At 33.6% G+C, this 23,748-nt stretch overlaps 2 protein-coding genes across 5 annotated transcripts in view; one reads left to right on the top strand and one right to left on the bottom strand.

Annotated features, from left to right (window-relative positions):
• Positions 1 to 23,748, top strand: part of LOC126830027 (uncharacterized) — a 52,250-nt gene that overhangs the window by 15,509 nt on the left and 12,993 nt on the right. The gene's annotated exons all lie outside the window — the stretch shown is intronic.
• LOC126830024 (leucine-rich repeat-containing protein 15) lies at positions 384 to 22,409 on the bottom strand. 2 transcript variants are annotated; one of them, XM_050560234.2, is made up of 2 exons: positions 22,187 to 22,409; positions 384 to 5,416 (listed from the first exon to the last, which is right to left on the bottom strand). In XM_050560234.2, exon 2 carries the CDS (start codon positions 5,338 to 5,340, stop codon positions 2,743 to 2,745), a length of 2,598 nt encoding a protein of 865 aa, XP_050416191.1. In that variant the 5' UTR covers positions 5,341 to 5,416; positions 22,187 to 22,409; the 3' UTR covers positions 384 to 2,742. The 2 variants fall into 2 exon arrangements, with proteins under 2 accessions (XP_050416191.1, XP_050416194.1); XM_050560237.2 differs by lacking the exon at positions 22,187 to 22,409 and adding an exon at positions 8,345 to 8,363.

Below are 23,748 nucleotides of genomic sequence, written 5' to 3'. Positions count from 1 at the left end.
GAGTGGTAGTGCAACACTACCATTCTCATTCTTCTTCTATTAGTGTTTAATGTCCGCTTCCACTGATTGTGATATCGCAGACAAGTTGTCTTATATTATTATGCTTAGCACACGCGCAGGGATCTTTCCTGTACAAGGAACCCAGAGTAAACCCGCGAGGTTTAAAAGGCCACATACACTCACACCAGAGATTGTTACCAAGACTGCAAAGCCAGCTAGAATTCAAATTGTGAGACTCTGGACCACTAGGCCATCAAAGCCCTTTCTCCTCATCTAATTCCCAGACTTGATCTGCCCTTGTATCCTAGATTTCAGTCACAGGGAAGCTTCATCCCCAAACAGACAAACCCAGGCACAGATGATAGATAATATAAGAGTAATAATATTATTTTAATAGTTTAATAACAAGAAGAAAATCTCTATACAGTAATTTAATATGATTTATATAGAATATCATTGTACATCATCTCTAGTATAATTCTATTATACACTCTGCTTCTCTTACATACATATAATCAGTACTCATTCTATGTTAAATATATATATCACTTTCATAATAACTGACCAATAAATATAGTCAAATAAAAGGAAGACTACGTCTAAATTATTTGAAAAATAGCAGATGATATTATTTCACTTGCCACATTTTATACTTGATCAATCTCGACAAATGCTGAGAACAACCTTTGGTATTTTTCCAAATATTTTTCATTTGTGTCTAGTCGTTTAGATGGGACCAAAAATGTGAGGTCCAAACTGTGTTCACATTAGCATGCTTATAAAAGAAACCTTCGCGGTTCGAATCTGAAGAAAAGTAGAAGAAACGTTGCTGTCAGGAAATAAATTAACCCTCACTCTGCACGCCTAATAGTAATATAGAAATAAAAATTGTCATATGTTGCTGTGACTATTTCATTCCTGTGCATGATCTTAATCGATTTTCACTGGCTGACAATAAAGTAAAGATACCATTCTTTTATGAATATGACAAAGTTTAAATAAACTCCTTTACCATAGGATTTTATTTTTCCTGTTCATTGGAGAATACTAAAGAGGAAAAAAAGTGTGTTGACAAAATATGACATTCTTTTCACACACAAAAATAATGCCACCTAAAAAAAACTATGCCCTGTACAAAAAGATTTTAAATTTCATCCAATTCAAAGGTTGGATCCTTAGAATATTTTAAGATTTAATGAATATGCCCTTGAGAATCTTCAGTAATTGATTAAATATTGAATTGTCTCACAACAGCATTTATTCTTAAAGGCTCAATACCACTCTTGTTGTAACTGAATATGTCCCAATCTTTATTCTGGTCAACAAATTGTACTATTTTACAATATTCCAATTAATTGATGATACAAATTTCATCTTAACCCACCTAATTTAAAAAATTGGAAAAATGCAACTAAATGATTTGAAAAGCCCAACGTAAACCTTTCCAAATGTGGCTTGGATTTAAAAATATTTTTGAACCCTCTGGACAAGTAAAATAGGATTTAATGAATAATTTACACAACAGGTAGGACACTAACACATCTAGTACTTAGAATAAGGCTATTTTTTATTTTCTGGAGCTGTCAAGCCAGCAAGAGTGTTATTGTCCCTTTAAACAAATAGATAAAATATGAGAAAATCGCAAATTCTAATTTCCACTTAAAAGATTAAAATCTGATAAAAGAATTAAAACATTGTTATAAACAGTAATCTCTGTGGTGTAATAATTTTACTCATTGCACAAATTATTTTTCAATTAACTAAAAAAATCAGAAAGTTTTCAGCATGAAAATTGACCAAGAATTATTTCTAGGGCTTACAAAATATACCAATATCTACTGCTAACAAAATATTGCAATATAGTTTCTATAGTATGTAAATAGAATTGTCAAATAATATTTAAAAATTTCAAATCAATACCGGTACCTCAAATTACATTTTTAAAAAAAACCTCAAATTTAAAAAAAAAAATGATGTAATGGATTGACAAAATATTTTGCTTTATAAGTTTGCCTGGTCATAAATTGTCCCCGACCTAATTGAAAATCACAAAATTAATGTGGGATTATATATTGTATGAAATCAAAACATGAATAAAGTGAACAAATTAAAGTATGTTGGTGTAGCAGAGCCTCAAGTATGAAAACTTCTACTATAGCAAACAGCTTACCAAACAATATGACATTCATGTGTAACTTCTGAGGGCCAGTGACCTGCAATAGGCAGATGTAGCCCTTGTATAATGCCTGTTTAAAATTCTGTACTAAAGTTATGAATTAAAGGTCCTCATAGTTTTCTGTGGCATAATTCATGATAACTTACAATATTTTAATGTAGGCCAAATTGTTCTCATTTACTTCTCTCTGATGTATGATTTTATAAATGTTACAAATTTCCCAGTATCTTCCAAACCTCAGAATTATTAACACTGCAGTTCGCACAGCTGAATCTTTGCATAATTCAAGCATCCTATTCTTAAATTTTTCGAAAAGAATAAACTTACATGGTACATTTCTGGCGATATAGGTGTATTAATTTGTTTAGTATGTTATTCACAACAAGCACTTGAATATTTATAATAAAGATATGTATTTTGAATGAAAAATAAAAATACTTAGTATTAAAATGACTATAATTTCATTGTAGGTTTAATTACACGTAGTTATATCACATAAAAAATAACAAAATACACCTCTTCTGTTATATTTATAATCAATCATAAACAATAATTATTTTATTTGTTCAGGTTATCGTATGCAAAGAAATATCACCTAGATCAATGCCTGGTATGTCAGAAACTACTTCCTGTTCCTGTTCAATATCGTTGTCACAATATAAATCGGCCTCTGCAAAAATAACTGGATCAAATACCTCCTCCACATCCAGACTAATGTCATCTCTTGGAGATCCAGTTTCGACTTCCGGAGTTGGACTTTCATTACTTTTCGAGTCATCCGAAGCCGTCATGTAGTCTGACTCTGAACCAATTAAAGACAGGCCCTGAATATCATCATCGTTCACAAACGGAGTTTCGAAAATCATTGACTCTGTCCTCATGCATTCTGTTTCAATTACACTTTTACAGTTTTCGATGTTCATAGTTTCTAGAATCTTTAAAACATTCTGTTGCTGTAGCTTGCATGTTTCGCGGAGCCGATCAAACTGAAGCAAACCATAGTCTCTTATTCTCAATAACTGATTGTTATATGCAGATCGTATCTGCTCTATTTGATGAGAACTGTAGTCCTTCAATCGACATTTCTGCGTTCCATAATTATCACGTATTTTGTCAACTTGGTGCGAACAACCTCTTTTCACACGACCCATCTGCATGGAGTAGTTACCGCGTAATCGCTCCAATTGATTATGATAATGGTCACTTACTCTAGTAAGCTGGTTGCTATAGTTTTCACGAATTCTTGTGATTTGATTTTGCTTGTATATGTCCACATTCTCCAAGAATTGTCGGATTGCGTCACGACGTCGCTTATTAATGACACGTATTGTACACTGACGTATGACGGTGTAGATGAGAATCAAAATAAAGAAAGACGTGGCACAACAGACACCAATGACCAGACTCCATATTTGTACGTCGTATAAACAGCTTTGGTCCAACCACAGAAATATTTTCTGTGTGACGTTATGATAGGCGTTTTTGACTTCACAAGTGTAAGGTCCTGTATCACTACGCAGTACGTAATCTATCAACAATGAACCGTCAGATAGTAAAATCACACGATCTTTTCGATAAAACATCTCCGAATGATAAGAAGTACTGTTTATCCAGTCTCTTTTCGTGTAAACGTAGTCTGGATCGGGATGGTGTTTTGTGGCATCTGGATGAAAGGCATGATAAATCAGTGTCTTTTTTCTAGGTGTTGTCCAAATTATAAACATGGTTGGATCCAAGGCAACAGTGCATTCAATACGAGCAGCTGACCCGAGTTTGAAATAAGAGCGTCTGCTCTGAGTAATATTTTGTGTCACTTTGGCACATGGGAAAGTATCATTGGTCACAGAACTGATTGGAATGATGTCATCATCATTTATTGCACATGTCAATGTACCATCTCCATATATGGAGCTGTTCTGTCGAAGCATCTTTGCCAACCAGGCAATATCACAGTTGCACAGAAATGGATTCTGGGAAAGGTCAACATGGGTCAAGTTGAGGTTAAAGTGGAATGTAAGTGCTGAGAGATATGATATATTGTTTCTGTGGAGATCAAGGTCTTGTAGTCTAGGTAACGTTGAAAAGAGATGTGGGTTGACGAAGGAGAGTCGTGGATTTAGACTTAGATTAAGGTGTTTTAGGTTATCCAGTCCTGTGAATGTGTTATAGACCAGGTTTGTTAGGTAAGGTTGGTGCGTCAAAGTCAGGATTTCAAGCTTACGTAAGTGGGTAAATAGTGGAATGTTGAATTGTGGGATAGAATTAAAGTCAAGGTGTAGCGTTCTTAGATTAGTTGCATTGTTGAATGTCAAGTCAGAGATATATTCTAGAAAGTTGTTTGATATATCGAGATACTGTAAGGCATATATACCATTAAACATAAAATCACTGGTTGATCTGAGTACATTGTGAGACAAGTCTAGTACTTCAAGTCTTTTTAGAGATCTAAAAACATGGGCCGATATATATGTTATAAAATTATGGGATAGATTTAGAATTCTGAGTTCATGCATTCCATCAAACATGTAATGATGCAAAAGTTCCAGTGAGTTAAAACTTAAATCTAGACTGTGTAAATTCTTGAGTTTAGTGAAAGTCAGCCCTTTTATTTTAGTTATTTGATTTCTGCTCATGTTTAATGCTTTTAAATTTCCTAGCCCGTTAAACATTTCATCATTGAGAGAAATTAGTTGATTTTTAGACAGATCCAAGTTTTCCAGATTTGATAAAGTTTGAAATGTGTTGGACAGAATTTTGGTCATACCATTTTCTTTTAGTATTAGTTTCTGTAGCGTGTCTAGATTATAAAACTGTTCATTGTCCATAGAATTGAATTTGTTATTGCTAAAATCTATAGTTTTTAGATGTGTCAAATTTTGGTACTCATTGCCAATGGTAACCAACTGATTGTAACTAACGTCAAGAAAAATGACTTCCATTGGTAAACCTACTGGTACATCTGTTAGTGATTGGTTGATGCAGGACACCAACTCCATTCCGCTAGAATTTCTTGAGTGGGTCCTCAGCAACAGGTTGCTTAGCTTTTTGTTGCCTAGCAACATGGTACAGGTGCATGGAGTTGGACAACCAGACACAATGTTTATAATTGATAGTAAAAGCAGTAGTTTCCATAGTGATGACATCCATCTTGATCTTATATCCATCGCTTAGCAACCACCAATCAGAATTAGATTTAGCTATATAACATGACTACTGTTGTAATAACATCATAATTTGAACCTGAAATTATAAAAACAAATGTGGATTAATTTAATGAAAGACTTAAAAATATATTTGTTTTGGGGTTTTGGTTTTTTTTGTTTTTGAGGTTTTTTTTTACCAGTAGACTGATTTTCAGATGAACTTAGAGAGAAAATTTATGTTTCATTAAGGCAAGGATTGTCCCCTTCATCGATGGGTTGTATGGGTGGTGCTACACGTTTGGACCCTTGTTTCAGGGGAGCTACGGGGGTGACTGAGTGGTTAAGACGTTGGCTCGCTAACCTGGAGGTCCTGTGTTTGATCCCTGCATTGGCCTAGGAAGTTCATCAGGAATTTCTGATGTTCCTTCTTGTCAATGGTGCAGGACTGAGGGCCAGGCCAGATGCAATGTATGGTTGTTTGGATGAGACCAAAAAAAACTGAAGTCCCATGTACACATTTGGCATGCATGATTCACAGCCTATAGATTTCCTTTGAACAGGTGTAGAAAATAATTGAACAGGTCTTGAAAACCTCTTCCATGTTTTTATCAGATGATTGTGGTTAAAAAGATTTAGATCATCGGAATGTTAAAAAAATTCTTATAGGCCAAGAAATGTCAATGCATTTTAACATTTGAAGTCATTAGAGAGAAAATTGCTAGTCTTATTCTTTTCTCTCCCCTTCACTAATGTCTGAGTCTCAGATAATAGTCAAGTTGTCTGAAAGTGTTGTTTAGTGAACTGTCAGTTAAGGTCTGAAGAGCACTTTAGCCGTGTAATGGTTCCCCGAGTCAAACATTAATAATAGAAGAGAAACATTGATGTATAGGTAAAGATGTTACAGTAGTAGACACTTAGATTAATGTATCGGTGTATATTACAATATTTAAATCAATATACAATCAGTGTTCTATATCCACTTTCTGTCAGATTTATTAGACTATTGTGTATATATTACAAACATCAGATATCTTATTTTAATAAGACACGTTTTTATCTAAAAGATGTTTATATCAGATTCTGTCTTTGAACACTATCTATTTTCCAAACATGGAGTATCTTATTTTAATAAGACATTTCTCCCATAGAAAATCAGATTCTGTCTTATTTAAATTACGCTGTTTTTATTAGTCCAGTCGGTGCAGAACAGTAGGATGTTAAACACCATTTCATTTTATTTTGTTTCTATTAAAGCTGCTTAATCATTATTTGAGCGATTCTTCTGCCGCTCAAGTAATTTGAGGTGGTGTAGAGGGGCTTCATAGAAAATAAACTACAAAACTCAATGAAAAAAGGAGTTAGCTTTTCTCCAATTTACATCAAAGTACTGGGGTTATCATTATTTACATGTACCAAGAACTAAAGAGTTAAACTTGATCTCTATAAGCTTGCCTGAATAATTGTACGCCCCTTATCTGATGTCCCATTTCCACCTTGAACCTTGACAAGAAATATATTAAAAGAATTTCTGGTTTTGACGTTGGACAAGATAGCAAGTAAGAGGATTACGGATTTGTTCTACCATATAAATCAAACCAATTAGTAAAAATCAATGACATTAATGTCAACTAATGGAATTATTAAATAGGCTTCTTATTTTCTCATTTATTAAGTAAATATAGCATTTGTTGTGGCAATTTTTAGGGGGATTCAAGTAATCTACATTTGTTCCTGCACTTTGTTACCATGACAACTAAAATTGTGATCTATAAATACTAATATTTTGATTTGATTCACGGAAAATATGAGTCTTTAATCAGATTATTGATGATAACCATGTTAAAAACTAATTTAATCGCAAAAATAGATAGAAAAAAAAGAGAGTGTGAGAATAAGATATAATGGAAAATATTGATTTTTTGGGCATTTTTCAATAAAAATAAAATAAAAGACTTGTAGGGATTTTTGGGGTTTTTTTTTTTGTAAATAAAGAAGTACTTTGATTGCAATCAGATTATATTTATTTGAATAAATGATACATTCCAAAAGATCCAGATACCAGGATAGTCAGAAAGGTATCTTTTTAGTATTTTTCTTAAAAAAAAAAGTATGCATTACTGTGTTATTTTTTTGTTATTGTTTTTTTTTAATCAAATTAATCTTGATCAGTTATTTGCAAGCTTAAAATTCATGCTTAAAAATTTAACAAAATAACGTAATTCACAAGAGACCTCTGCATGTAATTTGGTCATTTAAATAAAAAACCGATGCTTACAAATTTAACAGATAATGTAATTCATTTTTCAAGGGCTTTATTGCATGATGAACACCTGAGACTTCTGTACGTAATTTGGTCATTTTAATATAAAAACTCATGTATGATTCCAGCCACAAGGGCAAGGCCTTTCTACTAATCACATTTAAGACTTCCACACAAGTAAATTGGCCATATACAGAACACAATACTATGTAATAAAATTACTGTTTATTACTGAGCCCATTAATAAAGAGTACCAGGTAACCAGGAATAGTGTCCTGTGTATTTCCAGTAAAATTGCTAAATTCCTTTGAAACATTTTGATTAGGTCATCTTTAGAGATATACTACCATAAACTCAAATATATCTTTATATATAAACTACCTTAAACTCATATATTCATCTCCATATATAAACTAACTTAAACTTTTAAACTCACATCATCTTCATCTATAAACTACCTTAAACTCATATATTCATCTTTATATATAAACTACCTTAAACTCATATATTCATCTTTATATATAAACTAACTTTTAAACTCATGTATTCATCTTTATATATAAACTAACTTAATTAAACTCACATATTCATCTACATAAACTACCTTAAACTCATGTATTCATCTTTATATATATAAACTAACTTAAACTCACATATTCATCTAATAAACTACCTTAAACTCATGTATTCATCTTTATATATAAACTACCTTAAACTCATACATACATAGTGCATACCTTACTTTGCTGTTTATATATAAATTACCTTGCATACGTTACATATACTCTCAGAAACAGAGTCCAGGCCTTTTAACTGATACATTGACTTCCCAAGAGATATTTGCATGAATGACAGAGTATCTAATTACATGTACTAACCAGGGATGATATTTATCAAAACAAATAAATATCCGGTTATGTATAAAGTAGTTTATCAGTATTTAGAATTTATATATTTTATTTGTATATCATTGATCTTTAACCCCTGTAAATGATAAAGGGTACATGTATGTGTATCCCTATCTATTTTCACTTCAAGATAATCGTTTATCTACCTATAAAAAAATGTACATTGTATAGGGCTGATAAAATTGTGTTATCATTTACGGCAACTACTGACTGATGCATCTGGATGATCAGCTTGTAAACAGTAAATTTCATTATAGAAAGCATAATTATTTCTAATCACTAACACAGTTGTAAAAATATTATTATTATTGCATATTTTGTTACTGAATATCTTCTGAAACATAATCTTTTGCCATGTGAGAGAGAGAGATAGGGAAACAAGGTTTAAATGCATTACACACTAGGTTATTTTGGGACTATACAAGGTATGTTAATTACAATAACTCTTGTATGGGTGAAGGTTCTTTATCAGTGGAGATAATCTAGAGAAAACAAACCCACATGACTTCATGACAGGCCTTATGATCTGAAGTGTATGTGTTAATGTTCCCTCCTCCCCTCTTTCTATCATATATAAGGTGATGCCTTCAATTATAATGTTTAAATCCTTATGTGTGTCCTTGATAAGTACCATCCACAAACACGCAAACATTTAAACCATACAGAGCATTTGTAACGTATATTATTTGCAATATGATCTAATACTGCAGCAACATGTCATATACCAATATTAGTGTTATGATTACCGGTAGTATACTATAAAACTGTTTTTAATAAAAGAAAGAAATTACATTTACATGTACCTTTCAGTTTTGCGGAGATAAAAACCACTGAGTTGACAGAAACCAACCTACCTCATTAATTTTCAAGAACCATTATAAAAACTTTAAATGACAAAAGGCTAACTTTTCCCCTGTGTCAAGCATTGTTAATAGTATAATTACAGGACAGCCAAGATAATGTCCTATATTTTTTTATGTTAATTATACCCTCAAGACAATAGAAATAATAATAAAAAAAAAAATGTTTCTATTTTAAGACTTGTTACCTATTTAGTTTTTAGACAGTTGAAACTCAGTTCATCTTATCTCAATCTAGTACTTAGTACAAGGACAAACTCTCATATATTCATTACCTCTATAACATTATATATCCTTTAGGCAAAACGGGAGAAATGGGCCCTTAAGGAAAAGTTTTGAAAAGTTTAAATCTAAAGTAGTACAGTGTCATGGGTTATGTTAAATTTTATAGAATTGTGTAGCACATAACTCTGTAGGAAAGTAATTTGAGAATTTTATTTATCAATTTATAATGTAGCTATTATTCAGGATTATATTACCACTATGGGTGGCTCAGTCAATTGGGTGCTGGCTCACTAACCAGGAATGATCCCAATGCAAGCCCACAAACTACCTTGAGATTTCTTGTGTGGTTTCTTCTCTGTGGTGCTGGACGGATGTCCTTGGCATGGATGGGGTTATCTTACCCCATTACTATCCAACCACGTGGGTTTTCTCTAGATCCTCAGGTTTCCTCTCACTATTAAAGACCCCTATGCGCAAGCGATTTATTGAAATAAAATAGAACCCTGTGTTAGTCCCGAAAGGACCCATTGGACGTTAAACTCTATTTCTCTTTCTTTACCCCATGACTAATCAAAATAACACATCAGATCATCCCAATTCAATATTTATATTTTTGTCTAAATGGAATTTCAATTTTTGTTTAGTTCTAATTTCACAACTGAGTGCATAAACAAAAGCACCATAAATATTTTCCATGGTACGATTATGTTATCCATAAATCTTTAGATGTGTTCATTTTCGCGTGAGATAGGATATTTATTTTTTGTGAATATGTTCCAAGTTTTTATCTACCTAGATTCTTTGTTATTGTATACCCTTGATTTTGATCATTTAAAAAGGTAACAAGTCATTCACCAAGTAAAGAAATTTTAAATTTCACACGTTTTGATTTAATTGTCAAAAATTATTCAAGAGTGTGAAGGCATCTAAGAGGCTTATATTTATACGAAACGAGTTGTCTTTCAGATACAGTACACTCATTTAATGTGAGTATGGATAGCCATGCATGATGTCAGGCACAAACTCAGGTTCTGTCATGTGCAACCATCTAGTTCCTGTCATTGAATTTGTCTTTTTTTAGTGTTCTTTCTCTGGAAACCTTTAATACATTATGTCTTGGACAAAATTCAAACTGTACATTAGTGCCGACATTTTGTTAGTGGGAAAAAATTATTGCATTGATTTAATTCTGAAAATAAACTGGATCAAATAATTCTGTTTCTAGTTGGTGGTCTGACCCCCTTTTTGGTCGTTGTTAAAATGTATCATTTTTTTTAATGAGATAGAATGGCTAACTTGTCAGCAAGGAGAGAGATTTCCTTGAAAGATACTGTAGATCCTGTGTAAATATTTTATGGAAAATGTCTTTAACTTTGTGAGTTGTCTTGAAAGTTAATACTCTAGAGACTTGAGACTTAATTTAAAAACGAAAAACAAAATACTAGTAACTATAGAAGCATTTAAAGTAGCAGTGAGTATTCATGTTTTGAGAAAACAATCACGTGCAATCTTTGCATGGAGTTGAAACCCATGCTATGGTAATCTACAAACTTGATGTTATAGAGATGAACAATTAGCATTATTCAAGAAATTAAACTGTTAGAATTTCAAAATTAATATACAAAGTTTACATATTTGACAATAAGAATGAACAACAACAAATTATTCTAGTTTATGTAGACTTACTGCAGTTTTAAAATATAAAAATTCAATGAAACTTCAAAATATAAAAATTCAATGAAATGCTGCTAATTCTGTTTTAATTATACTTAAATAAATAAATAAACGATTTGAATAAGGTTTTCAAATAAACAACTGGAGAAATGGGTGAATTTTGTGAAATTTGCGTAAGATAAATCGGCTGTATTTCTATAGGTTACAAGAAGCCAAGAAATACCCTGACAATATTTAATAGTGTTGGGTTTTGCTTTAAATCAAATAAATATGTCATATTTGCAATTTTTATGGGGCTTATTATCTCTTGTATATACCTCATTAAATTTATGTATTAACATTTGTATAGGCTATAAATTGTAAATAATGATATCTACACACAATAAAATGTGTAATCACCATGACTTTAACAGGATGAATAAATAAAAATGTCAAAAGAAAAAAAATTATAACATTTTATTTGATCTAGAAGGAAATGTCTTTTCTTTTTTGATCGACTGAATAAACTACTTTCTTTAGAAAAAGTCATTAAGGATTGTGTTGTCTCAGTTAAAACAAATTTGATGAAAAAATGATGTAATATTAGATTACGAACTAGAGTTTAAATAGCTGACTGTGTTTTCAATTTATTTCAATTATTAAAGTTCAGCATCCTATCACTGTGTTAACCTTGCAGGCACACAATCAATACTGTATTGAGTGGCACATATCACATTGTTTCGCAAGCACAGGAAGCTTGTGAGGGCTAGATTATTAGTTAAAGATCCACATCTTATTTTAATGGGGGTTGAGTGTAGTGGTTACTAGGGCTGCAACGATATACCATGTGACGGTATACCGCAGTACACATGCCACGGCAGTTCGGTAAAAATGGTAGTACAGATTTTTTAAACCGTCTGTTTTCTTCCGATATTCAACTATCATGCAGAGCTATGTTCCCCTGTAGTTTGCATTACGAGGCGGAAAGATTAAAAACACCAGATGGAAAAGCTGTGGCCAATAAAGTGACCTGTCGCAATTAAATATCATGTATTTGTTTTTATTTTTTAAGTAAACTTGGAATGAAAAAAATACATTGATACATATCATATCATGGAGTATCGTATCATTGCAGCCCTAGTGGGTACTTTAGATCATAAGGTCACAAGTGAATTTTAGTGGGAATTGAACTTAGTGGGTACTTTAGATCATAAGGTCACAAGTGAGTTTTAGTGGGGGTTGAAGTTAGTGGGTACTTTATTTAGATCATAAAGTCACAAGTGAGTTTTAGTGGGGGTTGAAGTTAGTGGGTACTTTAGATCATAAGGTCACAAGTGAGTTTTAGTGGGGTTGAAGTTAGCAGGTACTTTAGATCATAAGGTAACAACTGAATTTTAGTGGGGGTAGTGGGTACTTTAGATCATAAGGTCACAAGTGAATTTTAGTGGGGGTAGTGGGTACTTTAGATCATAAGGTCACAAGCAAATGTAACATTTGTTAGTCCTGAAATTACTTAGTTTGTGTTGAGTATTTATTAAATATCTCTTGCTCTCTCTCTCTCTTTCTCTCTCTGAATATTCCAATTTCTAGAATAGAATGTTTTGCAATCTAGCATGAAAATTATGCGAAAGACAGCAGTATAAGTATACACTGTCCTGTTTGATGTAGGAATACGATTTGTATTATAATAGTGATGATCGTGTCATTTGTAAGAGGTTTTCATATTGATCATTGAGTATTTTTGTGATTGCGTGTGGATTATATGTAGCTCACCTTACTAATGGGTTTAATGTTTACTGAGCGTTAATCAATATACTATAATGATTTATTAATGCTGATTGATCAATATTTGGTGATGATTGATCTTGACTATCAGTAATATTGCTATTGTGACATAAAACAAATCAACTTATCTTTTGATTGATTTTGAATATTAATTTATCAATATTTAAAATATCCTCTGATGTACATTGATCCAGCATTTGGAAACTTATGATCATAAAACAGTTTTAAATGAAGGATTATTAATTAGATATTAAATGCCACTCCATTACAAACCGTAGCAGGATTTGTTACCCCAATGTCCTTGAAATAAAAATCACCCGATAAATGCTCTTGCTGTTCTAAACATGCGTTTGATTTGTAAAATTGTAGAATTTGTAAAGGATTTATTTTTCTATTCTCAGTATTTTTCTGTAGCTCTTATTCTGTTTGTAATGTCAGTATTATTTTGTAGCACCTATTCTGTTTGTAATGTCAGTATTATTTTGTAGCACCTATTCTGTTAGTAATGTCAGTATTATTCTGTAGCACTTAATGTGTTAATGTCAGTATTATTCTGTAGCATGTGAGTAATTACAGTGATTGTTATGAACCCAACTACCCAAATTAATTATCCTGTAATTAGTTCTTCTGATGAGATAAATTTGAATAAAATCATGTCGGATTGTTAAGTATTGTAATGAATTTTAGCAGGCAGTTGCACTTAAAATAGGGAAAAACTGTTTAAAAATAAATGTGATAATTTTCATTAATTACATGTACTTCATCTCTATGGTTACAAGGAAATTATCATCTCAATAATTTTTAGGTATTTTTATTTGAATTTGTCCTGGTCAATAGAATTTGACATTTTGTAACATTAGAGAAAAGGTAAAAGAATAGTAAACCATGCATTATTTTTGTTGATGTCCTTTAAGGTATTAGCATAAACTGAAGCAGGTAAAAAAGATAAAAAAATGGAGAAATTTAGCAAGCATTAATTAACATACCATGTTCAATATTTGTTGTCTAAATTACATTATATCTCAAAATACTGCCATGCCAGTCTCAAAGTGAACTTTGGTGATTAAAGGATTTGAATAGTTGACAGGTATTGAATATTTCAAAAGTTTAATGGGTCTGATATCACCCTTGGCAGAAGAAGCAGACGATAGCCCCATACTAACAAACAAATAAACAAAGTATTTATACATGTCAACTAAATCATTGATAAAAAGGCAAAAAAAGTCTGAAAAAAAAAAAAAAAAAAAATCTATTTCCACTGTCCCTCTCTCTGCACCCATCTTATAGTTATAGCATACAGATAAAGACAGCCCTCTCTCTCTCTCTCTCTCTCTCTCTGTGGTGATTATAATTATATGGATAAAAAACACCAAACAATCTGCTGTCTTTTGAAAGATTAATGGATCTAATGTGTGCCCTTTAGATCGTAAGGTCAAGTGCCAGGGTTTAGTGACAAATCTCATGGGTTATCTGGTGTCCTCCCATGGTTAAAGACCCCTACTCTCTCCCTCTCTCCCCCTTCTCTTTCTCGCTCACTCATTCACAGTCATTTGATTGTACGGGTATGTGAGGGGAAAGATCCATACATGCATGTTTAAAATTAATCATTGTAAACGATATGTCAGTCTTGAAATACCTCACCCCACCTACCTTTTTCTCTCTCTCTCTATTTTTGTTCTCTCGCTCTTTTTTTCCTATTACACTACACACTCCTTTAATTACACTAGCTTTTGAGCATTAGTGAAGTGAACTGCTGTGATACAGTATTTCTATAGAATTAGGTTGAATATTGATATTTATGTTGACATAATGATATTCTACAACTTGTCTACCTACGTCACTTTTATATAATTGATCGCATGTTATGAATACTCCTATTATTCTCTTCTTTAAAAACAAAAAAATATATAGATGGTTTTGAGCTCGACAACTTTATATGAAGGGTAATGAAATAAGAAATTACAAAAAAACGTGATCATTAGTTACATGTATAGACTTTAAAATTGGGTCCATGCCAGATTGACTGTCTCAATACATTAGGTTCCAATCTACAGCACAAAACTCCCTCCATCTACTTTAGATTTATATGACACACAGGGTGATTGGTGGCCGAGTGGTTTAGCATGTGCATATTAGATCATTAGGTCTGTCATTGAGTCAAATGGGATGGTTTCGATTCCCCACTGGTATTGACCAGGAGTAGGTAAACTCCATTTCTTTTTCTCTGTATGACACAGATTACTGCTTGCTGCTTGCAGAATTTCAAAAAATCTCAGCTGGTTGGTCAAAGAAAGATTACAACTTGCCTGTCCAAAATTGAGATCAGGTCTGAATTGGCAAATAGTTTGGACATGGATTTCCAGAGTATCAGCTGGCTAGTAGCCAAAGAAACTAGACCTGTCTGTCCTAAATTGAGAACAGTGCTCGTACTGGGATGCTCTGAAGTTTAGTTAGTTAATTTCCTGATACACGCCTACGTCTTGTTTTAATACATTATGTTTTTATATGAGTATGATCTGAGATTAAACCAAGCAATCAATACATGATATTTTTATATACTTCTCTTGGCTTAAATAAACATATTCCAATATTTCTATGTAATTGATCACATTCTACAATACTGTTTTAATAGATTCGTGCTGCGGTATTTATAAGATATCACGGTCAGCCAGTACAGAAAGTGTTTGTATTAAAAATGTTACGATTCAAAAGGTTTTACATTATTGTCGGGTGTTGCGGTGCCTCAGTGAGTAAGGTGTTAGCTTGCTAATCTGGAGGTCCCATATTTGATAGTGTTGGCCTTGGAAGTTTGTGATTTCCGGTGTGGTTCCCCCTTGTCAGTCAAGTGTCTTGCCCTTGGTGGCTCAGTGAGTAAGACGTTGGCTTGCTAATCTGGTGTTGACGGTGAAAGTTTATGATTTTCTGCCATGGTTTCCCTTTTTTCATCAGTGTCTTAGGGACGGGTTGGATATATACTATTCAAAAAAAGTAGGGGTATTTGATTTTGGGGGCATAATACTAAAATATGCAAATGACTACGAAAAAAGTCACTATAGAACCTAACAGAAGAAACATTTCCAGTTACATGTGACGCCCAAACGCACCAATAGCTACCGCATGGAATGCAGGTGATGCTTGGGATCATCATGGGGGTCCAACCCAAGATTTGCACGACTCTGACTTTGAATGTTACAGTCATTGTGGCATTGAATTCCAGGGTGGAAACATCAGTTTAATTGTTTTAGTGACCAGAAAACAAATTTTGATATGCGTCGGCTTACCCAAAATGAAAGGTTACGTGCCCTTGGCATGCTACAGATCGGCACAACACAGGCGGTTGTGGCGCGGACGATGAATGTTTCTCAGTCTGTCATAAGCAGGCTATGGTCCAGATACCGTGATACACAATCTGTACAGGACAGACCACGCTCAGGTCGACCAAGGGCGACAACTCAAGCCCATGATCGATTTATCCGTACCTTGGCCTTGAGAAATCGTGTCATCACAGCAAATCAGATCAGCGCTCGTCTTCAAACAGACACTGGTGTGAGAGTGAGTGGCCAGACGATTCGGAATCGACTGCATAGGGGTCACCTTCGCGCCCGACGTCCTCGCGTGATCCCTTGTTTGAGAGATCATCACATTCAGGCAAGACGTCGTTGGTGTAGGGATCGTCAACACTGGGATAATCGACGCTGGAGCAATGTGATGTTTTCAGATGAGTCAATGTTCACTGTTGATTTTTTGGACAGACGTAGGAGGGTGTGGCGTCGTCGAAACGAGCGCTTCCAAGACGTTAACGTCATCAGACATGATCGATTTGGGGGTGGTTCTGTTATGGTGTGGGGAGGCATCACTGTTGCTGGAAGAACGGCTTTACATGTTGTTGCAGGGCGTGTTACAGGCCAGTACTACCGGGACAACATCTTGGCAGTCCATGTTGTGCCGTTCGCACGACGTCATGGCCGCCGTTTCATCTTCCAGGATGACAACGCAAGATGTCACAGGGCCAGGATCGTTACAGGTTACCTCCAACAACAGAACATCACCACATTACCTTGGCCAGCACTGAGTCCCGACCTCTCCCCCATCGAGCATGTCTGGGACATGCTTGGACAGAGGTTACGTCAACGTCAACAACGTCCTGCCAATGTCCAAGAACTTGCTGCTGCGTTGCAACAGGAATGGGACAATCTGGACCAAAATGACCTTAGACGTCTCATTAGGAGTATGCCACGTCGGATCAATGCTTGTTTGGCAAACAGAGGAGGATTTACCCGTTACTGACTTGGTTGTGATGCTGTGGTAACTTTGCTGTTTGACCCCGGGTATCATTTTACCCTTATAATGGTCAGTCTGTGCCTTACTTAGTCTAACGATCATTTGGAATAAATCGATGAATGTGAACTTCATTTCATTTTGTCATTTGTTTTATCGTCAGTTTCATTAGGTGACTTTAATAACACTTAAAAATCAAATATCCCCTACTTTTTTTGAATAGTATATTTCTAAAGCTTGGATACAAGATTTAAAGTTAAAGAATGTTGTTTTCAACACTAACCAGGTTATTTCGGGACTAACATCGTACAATATACTTTCACTAGTTGGCTGGGGTGCAGGGTCTTTACAAGAAAGGAAACCCTTTTTCTGTATAAAGCCTGGTCACTTGTCCAACTAAATTTCTCTGTTCTTTTGTTTTCCTCGCACTGCTAAGGACACCTACGTGCAAGCAAATTATTGAAATAAAATTAAACAATATGTTAGTCTTGAAATGACCTAGTTGTGTGTATGGGACGTTTAACCCCATTTTTCTGTGTGTATGTGTGTGTCTCTCTCTTTCCCTTTAAACCGTTATGAAATAACTGAGCCTGGCACAGATTAATTTCGTTGTAACAGATAAAATCTTAAGTTTGTCATTGCCATTTTTTTTTTTATCAGAATCTAGTGAACTCTAATAATATCCTGGTCTTTTCTTAGTTTCCATGGAAACCTTTTACACATTTCCTCCAGAAAACAGATTATTTAGATTACCAGAAAACTTTACATCTTCAGTCAATTGATTTTTCATTTGAAATTTATATGCCTAAGCCCTTAGATTAGACATTTTATTTGGTCCTTGTGGAAAATTAATAGAACTTGCTTCAAAACAAAGTGGGTTGAAAAGTTAAAAACATTTTGGGTGAAACTTGACCGTTTTATGTTAGTTGTCTATGAGTGAATTTGTATAAATATCCAGCTTGTGAAATTTAACCCCAAAAATATGCTTTATTTTGCCTAAAGTAGTAAAAAGTGCAGTTTGTAGGAGGAAGAGCATGCAGTATGTATTGTCTCTGGAATACACAGTATCATTTCTCATGTATTGGTGAAACTGAAATGAAATGGGGTTACACATCCCACTTATGTATTGGTGAAATGAAATGGTGTTTTACATCCCACTTTGGTATTAGTGAAATGGAATGGGGTTTAAAATCCCACTTATGTATTGGTGAAATGAAATGGGGTTTAAAATCCCACTTATGTATTAGTGAAATGAAATGGGGTTTTAGTGAAATGAAATGGGGTTTTACATCCCACTTATGTATTGGTGAAATAAAATGGGGTTTTACATCCCTTTTTTTTGCACTAAACTTGGTAACAAAGATGGGAAAGCACCATGTAGTGTACTTTGAGGGAAATTTGCCCATGCAGTGGCCTTTCTGCCTACTTACCATCGATTCCAAATTTTCCAATACACACTTTTTGCTTATTTTGCTCGCAATCTGAACCACTGAACCTAGGAAGCTGGTACCTTACTCACTGAGTCACTGTGGATGCCATATGTTTTGGAATGTTGACATGGCCAACAATTTTAATGTTAAATTCTTGTTTTTATCTTGTGTTTTGATTCAGTTCACAACATCTGCTGCATTATTGAAGTTTATCAATGTTGTTACACATCAAATAATTTCATTTCCTTATCTTTATAAGGTTTCTACTAATGAATGATTTTATATTTAACAAACTTTACAAATAAAACTTATACATGAACAAGTTAACTATTCAGTCTTGTTGAATATTAAAAAATACGAAATTCTAAAAAAACATATGTTCAGTGTTTACATTAACCTACATGTATTTACATACTGTGTATAATATATTCTCTTGCACAGGCTAGTCTTTTATTAACTCACCTAGTTTTTAATGATCTATATCTCATTTGAAGAATGAATGGAATAGAGTTTAACATCTTTACTTTTCTGCACCCATCAATGTAATAAAGACAGGCATGCATATTCCATGCATGACAGACATTTTGTCCAACAGCCTTAATGCCTACTATGTTGATGGGATAGACATTGTAATTTACAGGGTTTTTTATATATCCAGTACTTTAGTTGTGTAGAATGTATTAATTGCGCTTCTTTCCTGATGTGATAATTAGTTTATAACGAGATCAACTGTTAGTCTATGTACATGTTTATCACTGGGATAGTGTTCGACTTAATGATCTTACTATTTGATGGCTTACAATGTTTAGGTTTTCTCTCCTGGCATTTGTGTGTTACCCAAATAGGCTGCACATGCTCAGTGCACTGTTTGATTCAGATTAGGGTTTTTCAATATCTTTCATCATAACCAGACCAATTTGAATTAAATTCTTTGGTAGGTTACCTATTGGAATATTTTAAAAACAAAAAATACGTTCTAAAGCTTGTATCTCCAAATTTGTGTATTTTTAAAATTAACAGAAAAATAAACCCACAGACCCTATTAGACAATTCATCAAGATATTACCTACTGATCTGCTAGTCTTTTATATTCTGTTTAGTTCAGACATGTAAGTTAAGTTGGTTAAAAAGCACTGGCAATCATTAGACTAATGTTAACTTTGTCGTCTGAATGCATACATGTATGTGTTAGTGGGTACACTAAGAAAATTGTAGCTCTCTGTCTTCGATAAGTTATATTTTCTTACCTAGCTGTCCAGGTTAGTTTGAAATTACTGGCTTCAGCTGTCTTGCATCAAGAGCATTTGATTTTTCTTTGAGTAAATTTCATGTTTCAAATGTTGGTGTGACATAAAAAAAACCCTTGACAGTTGAAATTCAATGTAGAATTGGTGGAAACTCCTCGTTCTGCCCTGGGCAAAATTTCGCTTATAGCACACTGCATGGCGTATGCCTATCTACATTAGGTTGGTGCAGAATGAAACAGTTTTATGTAAACTGTTCTGCTATAGGTGTTTACAGTGTACACAAGTTTTCAACTGAATTATAATCCCTCTATTGACAGGCAAGATTTCGTGTAAGACAGACATGGATAGCTCTAGCTTCATATACTGTTATACAGACCTACATACGTTCGCAGACAGACGGAATATATATGAATCATAAACTAAACAAATAACCTCCAGTCGTTCATGTCTTCAGTTTTTGATTCTTCCTTCCTGCCCCTACTTCCTTACATATTTATACATTTAACCAATAGTTTGGATCTGTAGATTATAATTGTCCTTGCTTAATGGTCTGGGAAATTGAGAATTCGTTTTATGTTTCTGAATTGTCTTTTTATGTCTCATTATTACATTTTGGATCGGCAGATTATAATTATCCTTAATGAGTCTGGGAAAATTGTGAATTCATTTCTGTTACAGAATTGTCTTCAAAGTCGTATTGTTAGATTTCGCTGGTCAGTTTCAAGGGTTTAATGAATTTCCTAGCGCTGCTTGTTGGTGTTTTATAATCTAGTGCAGGCTTTCACATGTGATTTATTTTCTGGAGATGAGACAGGATAAATACCCTGACTTTACTGTTTGAATACTTTCCAAATTTGTTCTCATCACAATATAAGACTGAAATATTGCAGAAGAAAACCGATTTTCAAATCATTTCTATGTCGCAATATACTTATAAAATTTGAATGACTAGTTTTTGGGACTATTACATGTAATTTGTACAAATGTTCTAGTTTTGGGACAATAACATGTAACTTGTACAAATGCTCTATTTATAGGAAAAATCCATGTAATTCACTTTATTTGTAAGGCAAATACATGAATTCATGCAAATGCACTTTTTTTTAGGACAATACATGTAATTTAGACACATGTTCCAGTTTTTGGACAATGCATGTAATTCGTACAAATGCATTATTTTTAAGGCAATTACATGTAATTTATACAAATTAATGTTCTAGGACAAATACATGTATTTCTAAAGAGGAATGAGTAATAATACTTAGACACTAAATCTTTAGCTATATTGTTCTTATAGTTAAAGATATATTATGTGAGATTAGATAAAGAGCTGGCAGTTCTCACTATAATAGTTAAAAACAAGATAATGTAAAGGGAATTTGCTGAAAATTTCAGTCAAATTGATCCACACTGAATCGAGAAATTAGCAATTGAATTTTCGGCCTAGCCTCGGTGAGCAGCAAATCAGATCCTAATCCAGTAAATATCGCAGGCTAGCGATGACATCGAGAGTTGATTATTGTCTGGATAAGTTAATTAATGTCTAATTAATAATTTTTATAACATTTCAGGCCTAAAGAAAGACCTGCAATAGGCAGATTTAACTCTTGCATAATGTATGTTTAATGCAATAAATAGTCTTGTTATGGGTTAAATCAGCTTTTAAAACTCAACAATAAAAAGCAAGTTCTTTATACTGTAAATTTTGTGAGACTTTCTTAGGCAAAATAGTTTAAATTCCGCTGTATGCCTCAAAACTAAACCTAATAAATCCTTCAAAGCATTAGTGCTACCCATAGAAGATGTGAGAATCTCATCCTCAACATCCATTAGTTTCATAATATTGTTTTAAGACACTGGCAAGTTTCCTAATGTAAGAAATAAGAATTCGGGTAAAGAGAGTGTAGGAATGAGTGCAGCAGTGTTATGTTAATCCAGCCAATTGACCGGTTATAACACAGATTAAACTCTTTAAACACAATGTTAGTATAGTCTGGCAAATATTTACCATGTGAGTTATCCATGTCTTTAAACACTTATATTACACCAACTTCTCCGTTAAAACACGGTTTGATGTTCATTAATGTCTACTGAGGAACCAAATTAGTCTCAGTCCATCAGAGCTAACCTTTAAACCTCCAGTATATTTATAATCTTTGCCTGCAAGTTGAGAGAAAAGCCACATATTGAGGTATTTAAATGGTTGATATACAAGACTTACCCTAGTGTATTCATCATCTGGGCATTATAATCCCTGTATACCCTAGTTAAAACTAGTAGATATCAACTAAAAACTGTTATATAAGTTTAGGGTATCTATCAGTTCTGAAGGTGACTGCAGTTTGCCTGTTTTAGTGAAGCAAAGGAAGCCTGTAACGGGAGAATGTATTGATTCAGGTCGTCTGCTTTTACTTCTGCCTGCCGGTTGGTCGGTGGTTCAGTCCATCTCTCTCACTCTCTATTCTACTGTCAGCTAGGACCAGTCTATTATAGGTTTTGTGCATCACAAGAGGGGGGTGAAGTGAGTGTAGGTAGCTAACATCTGGATAAAATAAGCCAATAATACAACAACTTACAGCAAGTTGATTTCTTGCACTGGAAGAAGAAAATAACCGGCTGCCAGAAGTGCTGGTAAATTAGCCTTCACTTCTGCCTGGTTTATGGCTTGTGGCTGATGAAAGGAATATATAAACACAATCATGAACACTACTACTAAACACCAGGATTAATTCACATCACTAAATTACTCCACTTGTAATTTCCATAAATACAAATTGATACCAATGTTGTAGAATTGAATTCTTTTAAAAATGAAATGAAATGGGGTTTAATGTCCTACTCTTCTGCACCAACTGGGCTTATGATTAAGTTGTTTATAATAAAATAAAAAAAAGGCCACCAAAATCTGCATTGATAATTCATATCCCTAATTTACTACATTTTCAAATCAAATTTTACCAATAAAGTTTGTAGAATTGTCAGATAAAAAGAGGGAATTAAAATTTGACAAATATGGATAACATCAACATCTTGAAAAACTACAGAAATCTGTCCTGCAATAAGAATACAGTTATTTGCCAGTTTTACCCAGGTGTGGAGGACTGGTGAAAGTTAAAACTGCATTACAGAAATATAGATCTGATTTCCTTCCCCATCTGTCCAACCTTGTGGGTTTTCTTTCAGTTTCCTCCCACTGCTAAAGATCCCTGAGCAAAGCAATTTATTAAAATAAAATTAAACCATATGTTAGTCTCGAAATGACATAGTCTGTGTCGAGAGGACGTTAAATTCTCTCTCGATTGAACCCACATGATTTTTAGCCATTTGAGAGGGGGCCACAAAAACTCTAAATCCATGATGTAGAATGTGTCATTAGTATACCCCTCACTAAGTCTTCATTATCCCGAGTGATGCAGAAAAGTAAGACATGTTAAACCTCATTTCATTTCATTTCTTTATGCTTCCGTTTCAACAATAGGCTTAAATTTACACTTTAAAGACTTTTTACTTTTCGGAGATACAAATTAATTTCTCTCTGCCAAATCGGGAGACGGTTGTAATATTTATCTTGGCTCTTGTGTTCATAGATTTTACAGACAAGATCATTTCTAGACAAAAGTCCAGATTAAATACCATGTAATCAACACACTGAGACATATTTCTATTTCAGTTTCTCATTTCAACTAGAAATTAAAGAACAGACCCCAAGTTCTCAAAGCATTCTCAGACTTAAACATGCATTATGCAAGAGCAAAATCTGCTTATTACATGTTATCTAAATTA

Source organism: Patella vulgata, chromosome 8, assembly GCF_932274485.2.
Source record: "Patella vulgata chromosome 8, xgPatVulg1.2, whole genome shotgun sequence".
Lineage (NCBI taxonomy): Eukaryota > Metazoa > Mollusca > Gastropoda > Patellidae > Patella > Patella vulgata.
Note: the sequence above shows the minus strand (reverse complement) of the source record. Positions and strands in the feature narration are given on the sequence as shown.

Excerpts from the sequence above, each read along its gene's own strand:
- LOC126830024 (XM_050560234.2), bottom strand. The coding sequence starts at position 5,340 with ATGGATATAAGATCAAGATGGATGTCATCACTATGGAAACTACTGCTT.